The sequence below is a fragment of the Phalaenopsis equestris genome, unplaced genomic scaffold (assembly GCF_001263595.1).
Source record: "Phalaenopsis equestris unplaced genomic scaffold, ASM126359v1 Scaffold000276, whole genome shotgun sequence".
In the NCBI taxonomy this organism is placed as follows: Eukaryota; Viridiplantae; Streptophyta; class Magnoliopsida; order Asparagales; family Orchidaceae; genus Phalaenopsis; species Phalaenopsis equestris.
Window position 1 is genome coordinate 778929 of NW_018164718.1, and position 8829 is coordinate 787757.

At 31.9% G+C, this 8829-nt stretch overlaps 1 protein-coding gene across 15 annotated transcripts in view; it reads right to left on the reverse strand.

Moving 5' to 3' along the window:
• The window catches only part of LOC110024813, a 38406-nt gene extending 29886 nt beyond the window's left edge, over nt 1-8520 (reverse strand). For 7 of the 15 annotated variants that reach the window (XR_002294053.1, XR_002294051.1, XR_002294048.1 and 4 more), the window contains exons 1-5: nt 8045-8520; nt 7880-7919; nt 2274-2384; nt 1368-1457; nt 394-567 (exon numbers count right to left, since the gene is read on the reverse strand). Coding sequence is in view for 1 of the 15 variants with exons in the window: in XM_020724975.1 (XP_020580634.1) it covers nt 478-567; nt 1368-1457; nt 2274-2384; nt 8045-8116 (363 nt within the window). In the remaining 14 variants the exon portion in view is untranslated. Of the gene's footprint in view, nt 1-35; nt 568-875; nt 1018-1367; nt 1458-2273; nt 2385-7879; nt 7920-8044 lie in introns of those variants that run through there. The other 8 variants (XR_002294052.1, XR_002294046.1, XR_002294044.1 and 5 more) reach the window with 8 other exon arrangements.
• Nucleotides 8521-8829: the final 309 nt, after the last annotated feature.

The following is an 8829-nucleotide window of genomic DNA, read 5'->3' on the forward strand; positions in this document are numbered from 1 at the left end:
ATGGTTCCCTCTTTTATCATTATGAGGCAAAGACATCTCAAACATTGAACTTTAGTAAAAACTCCATAGGAGCATCCAAAATCAAATAAACAAATAACATTTAAGAGCACGGTTCATATTACTGAGCTCTGTTGCTCAACTTTCAAAGAATCAAAACTATTTTCTCAAAAAGAGCAAATGTGACAAGGAACTAATTTTCTGTCACTCTCCCATGGATGTAATTTAGTGTTGTTTATGAAATTATGCATGTTGTCTTCAAGACAGAATTTTCTTAGAGATTCGCAAGTACTATATTGTTTCCAGGAACCAATAAAAGAACCTTCCACATTATCATTACTTAGTTTTCTCAAAATGATCTATAGATATCAAGAGCATGAGACTGGACATGGGAACCTTTATTCAAGCGTTCTGTCGATGAATCTGCAATTTGCATATCAATTGTAACGTCAAAAATCAACTTGCAATGCCTGCAAGAAATTATGATGGCATTTTCCTGTAAGAGCATTCGAGCAAAGTTAAATTCTTCTTCTGCCAAATCCCAGAACAGCTTCTTACGGTACAACTGACCTGAAGAATGAAAACAACAAAAAAAAAGTTGGTCAAAACAACTAATATTTCTTTGGATTTCAAACAAACGAATAAAATGAAGAATGCATGGCAAATACCTAGAGCACAATTGAAAGCAATTGGAAAATATGGTAAAGATTGTAAAAAAAGATAATTTTTTTCCAAAAAAGAAATGTGTAACCGCTTGAACCCCGTCTCCTATTTCTTCATGGAAAATCCCAACGTGAAGAACAAAATAAATAAAATCTATGCATATGTTATAAGTGAAAGAAAAAAAAAATAGAAAATTTGCATAATATGTAATAGACCTGCAAAATACTTTCAAGATAGCAACAAAGAATGATCCAATGGCTAAGAGAACAACTTTCCAGGTTAATTATTCTCGCCAAACGTCATCGATAGCTGATCCAAGCAACTCAAGACAAAGATGATCATGTTCATCATTGGTTTCTGTTGAAGATTTTGTAAGTTCTACAGGTCTCTTATTGGATATGAGAAACTTTGTCTTTAAGACTTTATATCTTAGATGTAAAGCCTCTTTATCATATGAAAGCCCCTACTCAACAAATTTTCTCCGTTAGAGATGACATATTTACCAATTTATTATTATTTTTTTTAATGTTCAATATTAAACTATAGAGAATAATCACACTACAAATTGGAGGACATTAAAAAAAATAACAAGTGATGGGAAAAAACCATTAGATTTTAATAGCAGTAAACGCTGGCAGACGGAGGTAGAAATGTAACCAGATTTAACTAAAGCTGCACTGTCAAATGTGTTTGCAAAGATTGCTTACCTCAAGTACTCTTCCATCTGCAAAAAATTTTTCAGTCAAATTGTAGTATATCTGTCCAGCAAAAAAAGTCATTTCATTCTTTGCAGAAACCTGAAATCAAAATAAACACAATGATTACTATGAAAGATCAACATGTTATTCAGATGCATAATGTACATATGCTTTAAGTTTAGCAAATGAGCAGACATCTAAAAGAGGGGATGACTCAACCACTTTAACTCCCTCCACGTCAGTTTACAGTTATAAAGACCTTCAATTTGTTGAACGTTTTTTATTTCAAAATAGAATCACAAATTAAAAAATTTTAGATGAACATCAAGAGAGAGAATGAAGAACTCTTCAAACATTCAGTCCAGAAAGCAAAATAGTTGATATTATTATTAGGAAGCTACGAAATCCTTGAAACTAATTCTGGGTCAATTGGAGAAGCACATAAAAAATGGTCTAGCCTTCTACCAGTCCACAGCATAACCATGCATTTCTCCAGTGAGAAATTTTCATACTTGCAGAAGAAAATGAACGAAGCATACATGTCAGAGTGAAAATTTAAGAAGCCCTAGAATGTAACAAAGATAATTAGAAAGGAAAAAATAGAAAGTGTTGTAGAAAACTTGTTTTACTTGAACAATCAGACGTTCAAAGACAGCAGATCAAGAGAGCAACACAATATGAATATTGTATTATTTATACTTGATTTAAGTTCACTAGTCCAAGTATGACAAGCATTGATGTCCAATTTAGATAGTAAATTGATTCCATATTTTACATCACAATGAATTAGTCGAAAGAATTACAACATGAATCAAATGCACAAAGTACACAACAATAATGTAACATAGCGTTAAACATAGTAATTTATGTTTAAAATTGAAGATGATTTATGAATTTAAAATACAAAAATGCTACCTCCAAGACCTTCTTAGTCTCTTGAGCAAATTGTACTCCCATGAAGTAAGCAGAGACCAAAGGATGATATCCTAAAGTTTTTGCTTCAGAGAAATCATAAGTTATATTCCCCTAAAACACATAATTTACATCAAAACATTATGAACTAGGCATATTGGAATGCTACCATAAGCATAAAAATAAAAAGATGGTGAAATGTACCAAAAGGAAAATAGCTTCACTGAGACAGTCAAAACAACTGATTAAATTTTTTATCCCACGAGTTCTAAGTACCAAAGCCTTCCTCAAATAAATCTTAGATCTCTGAAATTTGAAATCTCTAACATTAAAAACATTCATCAGGAGAATATTGATTACTTCAATCTCCATTTTATGGCAAAGTACAGGGTTCCATGCTTCTAGCTGATCATATGCTAGAAGTTCCTATAAATCTAGTATATAATTAATGTAGAATACTAATGTAAGAAGTGAAAATCTCATGTCATTACAATAGTTTTGAGACCATGCCTATTCAAGAATCTCTCCCAAAATGTTCTTCGGCAATTCTGTACAATAGTAAAGCAACCACTTATAAAGAAATGGAGCACCATCCATTTCATTGACATCACTAAAATCTTCACACAACATTTGAAGTTTAAAACTGTTAGGCAAGCTAGATCAATAGGATTGATATAAGACAAAGTATGATATGCTAAAGTGTAACTTTATCCACTGTTTCACCAAAGGAAAAGAGAGGGATGAGTTCGGGAAAGAGATTTCCACAACAAACAATTCATTTATACTCTTAATTACAATTGCACAAGAATTGGAGGCATCGAGCTTGTGCAAAACATTTGTTATTCTGGCACATTTGGTAAATGCATCTTTAATGACACCTATTACTGAATCTCTGGATGTCACAGAGCCTTGAATGCTTTTAGAATATGTCAACTGATGCTAGCATAAAAGTTGTATGTGCTTAAATATTGTTTTGCAGCACAATTTCATAGCTTTTGAAGGCTAAGAAGAAAAACAAATATTACCATGAAAAAACGAGGTAATGGAAGACTCGATGTTTTTATTAATTATAAAACAACTAGGTTTATAATGTAGAGAATAAAGGATTAAACAGATAGTAAAAAGAAAATTTTCATGGAAATCACTCAATAAAAAATGCAGGTTAAATGCCCGAGGATCGAAAACTATGTTTCGGATAAAACATGCTCTCATAATTGGTCAAGTTTTTGTACGTGGCATAAAATTAGTTTCAATATCTTAGTTTTGAAGTGTGTCTGATACGTGAATGAAAAAACTTTGTTCTGTAAGATGTTTAATGAGAAGTGCATGAAACCAGGTTCTAAACCATTCAAATGCCTACATTGATTCCGTGCCATAGGTGCACACCGTCAACCTGTATAAGAAATACCTTTGCCCTTAAATCTGTCACAATTAACTTCTTAGTTTACATCAGTTCCGAACAATCAAATACAAATATTTAGTATGTTAAAGCACTTGTTCCACCAAAAAAAATAAATATTTACATACATACCACTAGAAAAAGAAGAGACAACTTGTACTATCTTGTAAAATAATGAGTTTTTGAATGGGCAAGACAACAACAAATTCTCTCACTTCAATTTTCTCAACATCAAATTATCTTATATCATTTTCTTACCTAAATATATGCGAGACCAAAAAACAAAAAAGCAAAATAAATGAGATTGATCATCATTTTCCCATTGCAATTTCTTACATGCACTAAAAAATTATAAATTGCTTCAAAAATAATTAAAAGAATATGAAATCGATTTTTATTATTTGTTTTTTTTTTAATTTCAACAATAAAGTTTACATCAAAGAGCTAGAGAACAATAAGCTATGTAGATTCAACATAAGAAGTGAAATATAAAAAGGTTATAACTTATTATAACCAAAATCCATTGTTAATGTTAAAATGAGGAAATATAAGATGTGTAATTATTTTGAACTTAAGTAACAAATTGCATACATTCAAAAGATGAATATGAAGTTGTTTTGGATAATTTCAAACTAAGTGTGTTGTATGGGTATAACATATGAAATTCCTAACCAAGCCCTAAGCTATTGATATAAATACTGAACATCATAGTCATGGAAATGATTCGAACAGCAAAATAAAGAGCACAATAACAACTAACTTTAATCTTAGTCATTTATTTACATTTTTCATATTCCTTAGATCCCAAATAAAAGCATTAATTCAGTAAAACGTGATTTAATATGTTTAAAATACCCATTATTGTGGACATATAATAGCTTAATCTCAAACAAGTATCTTTATCTAATCATATTAATACATGCTTGGATGTTTGTAACAATTTATGAGTGGGTTTAAGGAAATTAAAATCTATGTTATGTATGCTGGTAAAGCAAAAAAATTGAAACCCGACTAATGAGGAAATGTGTGATTTATTATTGAAAATAATATGGCTGGTGGCTTATCCTGTTATTTCAATCCCCTTATGGTGTAAATGGGAGTGTTTAGGTTTAGAAAAGTTTTTATTTCTATCCCCGATGATTTGTCCGTGAATGAATTATAGGATAGTTGATGAACTCATCTTTATTCTCAGGTCAATAAAAGCTATAGTCAAACTGCATAAAGTCGTAAGATTGTCATGTCCAATCTCTATGGCTATTTATCGTCTATTTTAATTCAAATTAATCTAAATAGGCGCTTTTTGCATAAGCAAATAATTTATTCTAACAATAAGGCTTGAAGAAACATTTTGTTATAACAAGTAATGGTGCGTTAAAAAAAATTTAAATAATTTTACATCTTAGGAGAACCAAGATTTCCAACAAAGATTTGTGTGACACTTCTAAGGAATTACAAGGTGCATAAGATTGTAGTGCCCTATAATTAAAAAAAATAAATTTTTTTTCTTCTATTGCAAATTTGATTCGAACTAACAGAAATTTTTTCTTCTATTGCAAATTTGATTCGAACTAACATTAAATGATTTGTTATTATAAAAACAGATCCTCTGCAGCGAATAGAACCAATGTAGCGAAGGAAATGAAGTGGTCCATTCTCTCATGTAACATCGAGAAGGGGGCGAAACTGCTAGAAAAGAGAGAGATGAGGTGGAGGGAGGAATTGAGCTAGTGTAAGAAGCATGTGCAGTGCTGGAAATAGAGGACTTGTGCTCCCAAACTCACCTACAATGAGAGGTAGAATGAATATCAGGGAAATTACAAGTCAACGAGCAGTTTTTAGGGATCACAGAGACATAACAATTGCAAAGAAAATAGGAACACATAAAAAAAGGTACGTGTCGACTATGTCGACCGAGAGCCGAATTGATCTTATGCAACTTCTAAATTTTTAAATATATAAGAAAAAAATATTAAATCAAAGGAATAGAAGCACAAGAATATTTCATAAAAGATAATAACAATAGGAATATTATTAATATTTTATGCATATACAACATTGAGATGATGGAAGTCAAAACGTTATATAAAGATAAATATGTAATTAGAAAGTAAATACTAATGATTAGTTAACTATTTAGATAGAAAAGAAAATGTTGAACGCTATGATATTAAAATTTTATTGAAACTTGAAATATTAGTATCAACGATCGAAATAAGTACGATTGTTATGTTCAATTAGTAAGTGCTACTATATATTGGTCCATTTCATCATTTAGTAAGTTTCCAATTGTATATAAACAATAATAATGATAATAAAATAAAATTAAAGTAAGATTAAGATTGTAAGTAATAAAATTTAACAATATAATTGTAAGAGTTTATCAAAAGTTAAGTTAATAGTTCGCAAATATTAGTTATAACTTAAAAACTAAAATTATAACAGAAATAAATTAAAGAAAGATTTACATTACAAAAAAAAGAACAAATATAATTAAAAAAATTAACTAAAGTAATAGTTAACCATAACTTGAGAAATCATAATCAAAATGAAACGATTAAATTAGATAAAGATTATACAAATCTAATTAACTAAAGTAATATGTTTGCTCTCCACTCTCTTAAAATTTCATTGTTTTTCCCCTCACATGAGAGTTATCTAAATTAAAAATCATCCCTCACAAGGTATGTTTTAACACTAGCAATCATATATCAAAAGCCAGCTAAACATATAAAATTGTTAAGCAGACACCCACTATTAAAGCTTGCATATCAAAGGAAGAAGACACCAAGCGCAATTTTTGCAGTTTAATCCGTGATTCTAGGATAACTTTATATAAAAATGAATGGCAGAGGAAAAGTTAAGCTTACACCATTGGATGACATCGACTAACCAAATAAGATAAGAACCAAAATTAGTATGCTAAAATCTCAACCTTTTAACAGCTTTTGCCAAAGGAAGATTATGCTACCCTTTTACTCATTTCAGCAACGATGAAAAGATACAGTGATAATTAAAACGAGAAAGCCTATTTAGAAAAAGAAAAAAATATATGAACGATAGATAAATAACAAATGGCCATGTTCGGAAGGAATATGGGAATGAACCAATCAATGATGCAGAATAAACATAACAGATAAGACTTTTATTACATCATTTATTCTCATAAATTGGCAAGTAAAACCAGCCTAAGGAATTGCACTTTTCTCATGGAAAAAAAAACCTAGCTACATGCATACCGCACGTAATCATTTATACATTTCTAAATTTGCATAAATGTAGATCAGAATGAAGAAGCTTAACACTAAATGTGTCCATAATAGATGGGAATCACTAATCAAGTTTTTTGTAATTACTTGTAATGGAAGGTCAGCATCGTAAGTGCATAACGGTAAAAAGTGTGTTTATTTACAAGCAATTACAATGTATTGTCATATTTGAGATAAGTAAGGTTTATGTCAAATAGAAGGGAAGCATAAAAACTCAAGAATTTTTACTGTGTGAGGCATTATGATTTAGTTAATAATAAAGCTCAACTAGCTATGTTCTTTTCTTTTTTTTATGAATAACTTTAGACCATACAACTAGCTACATTGTTTAGATAATACATTATCCAAATAAGAAGTCAAATTCATAATAGTTTTCAAGAATGTAAAACTTATACGTTGATCCATTTTTAAGAGGATACAAATTCATCCCCCAAGTATTGTGCTATTGTTTTTATAATTCTTTCACTAAATCAGTTCGAATTCAGGTGGAGATATAAACAAAAGAGTAGGAGAGAGAAGTTCTTTCATAAAGTAGCTTTAGTCGGAAACACATATACCATATACTCGAAAGGTTTTAAAAGGGATGAAACGAGAAAATGGGAAGTTGAGAGCATGGTCAATTATTTGGGAGAAGAATATGGAGAGTTGGAAATGCAAATAGTAGGAGCTGTCAAGGCAATGGTACATTAGAATGAAAAAGAAAGGATGAAATATATTTATCCACAAGCAAAGTAGATAAAACATTATTAAATGCATCAAATACAAACTTGTTGCATATTATCTGCTACTTCAAGTGACAATTCTGAACCATCCTTACATGCAACCTTCCCACTTAAACAGAATTCCTCGCAAAATTTGATATAAAACCAAACAATGCATCCACATATTTTGCTAAATCAACCTGCCGAAATTATTTGAAGGAGTAAATATATAGAGGATCTTACACAATGGAAAAGATCAAACGCAAGTGACAATATATGGATCCTGCAAATTATATATGAAATAGTAACCACAACAAAACATGATTGCAATTAATTCGCAATTAATTCAACAATTAATTCAAGCTAGTCAAAAGAAAGAAGATTTCAGTGATCTATATCATTTCATACCAAATTCTTATCAACACCTACAAATGCAAGGCCAAATAATAGGCTGAACCCGAGCTCTCCCCTGTGTCTCATTTTAGGTTTTCATATCTGAGGGTCTCCCTGTCCGCTGCTGGATCGTCAATCTCTCCCCTGTCCGCTGTTGAATCGCCGAGCTCTCCCCTGTCTGCTGCTTCGTGCTTGCGATGATCTCCGACCCGGCCGAGGCTCCGACTTTGCTTGCGAGCCTTGGGGCGCCCTTCCGAGTTCTTTATCTTCGATTCGCCTTGGGGTCTTTATCTTCCGAGGTCTTTATCTTCCGAGGTCTTTAGCTTCCGATATCTTTATCTTGCGAGCCTTGGGGCACCCTTCCGAGGTCTTTATCTTACAAAAGAACACCGAGCTCTTTAGGGACGGCCGGGTCGGAGTTCATCGCAAGCGCGCGGACAGGGATCGCTCGGCGATCCAGCAGCGGCGATCCAGCAGCGGGGGGGGGGGGCCAGTAGCGGCGATCCAGTAGCGGCGATCCAGCGGCGCGAAGATCGCTCGGCGATCCAGCAGCAGACTACGAAGCGAGACCTCGGATGCGAAAAGCTAAAATGAGATGAGCGTGCTGCCGCTTAACGCTGTACTATTTCAGCACAACCAAAAAAACGCAAAATGAGGAAAATGCAGATTTACAAACATGCCACTAAATTTTTATGCATTTATATATCTAACAATTAAATATCAATTTTGATGTATTCTCAAAGATCTACAATAGTACAATAATAATTTAGCGCTTCATTAGTGAACAAAAATCTAATATA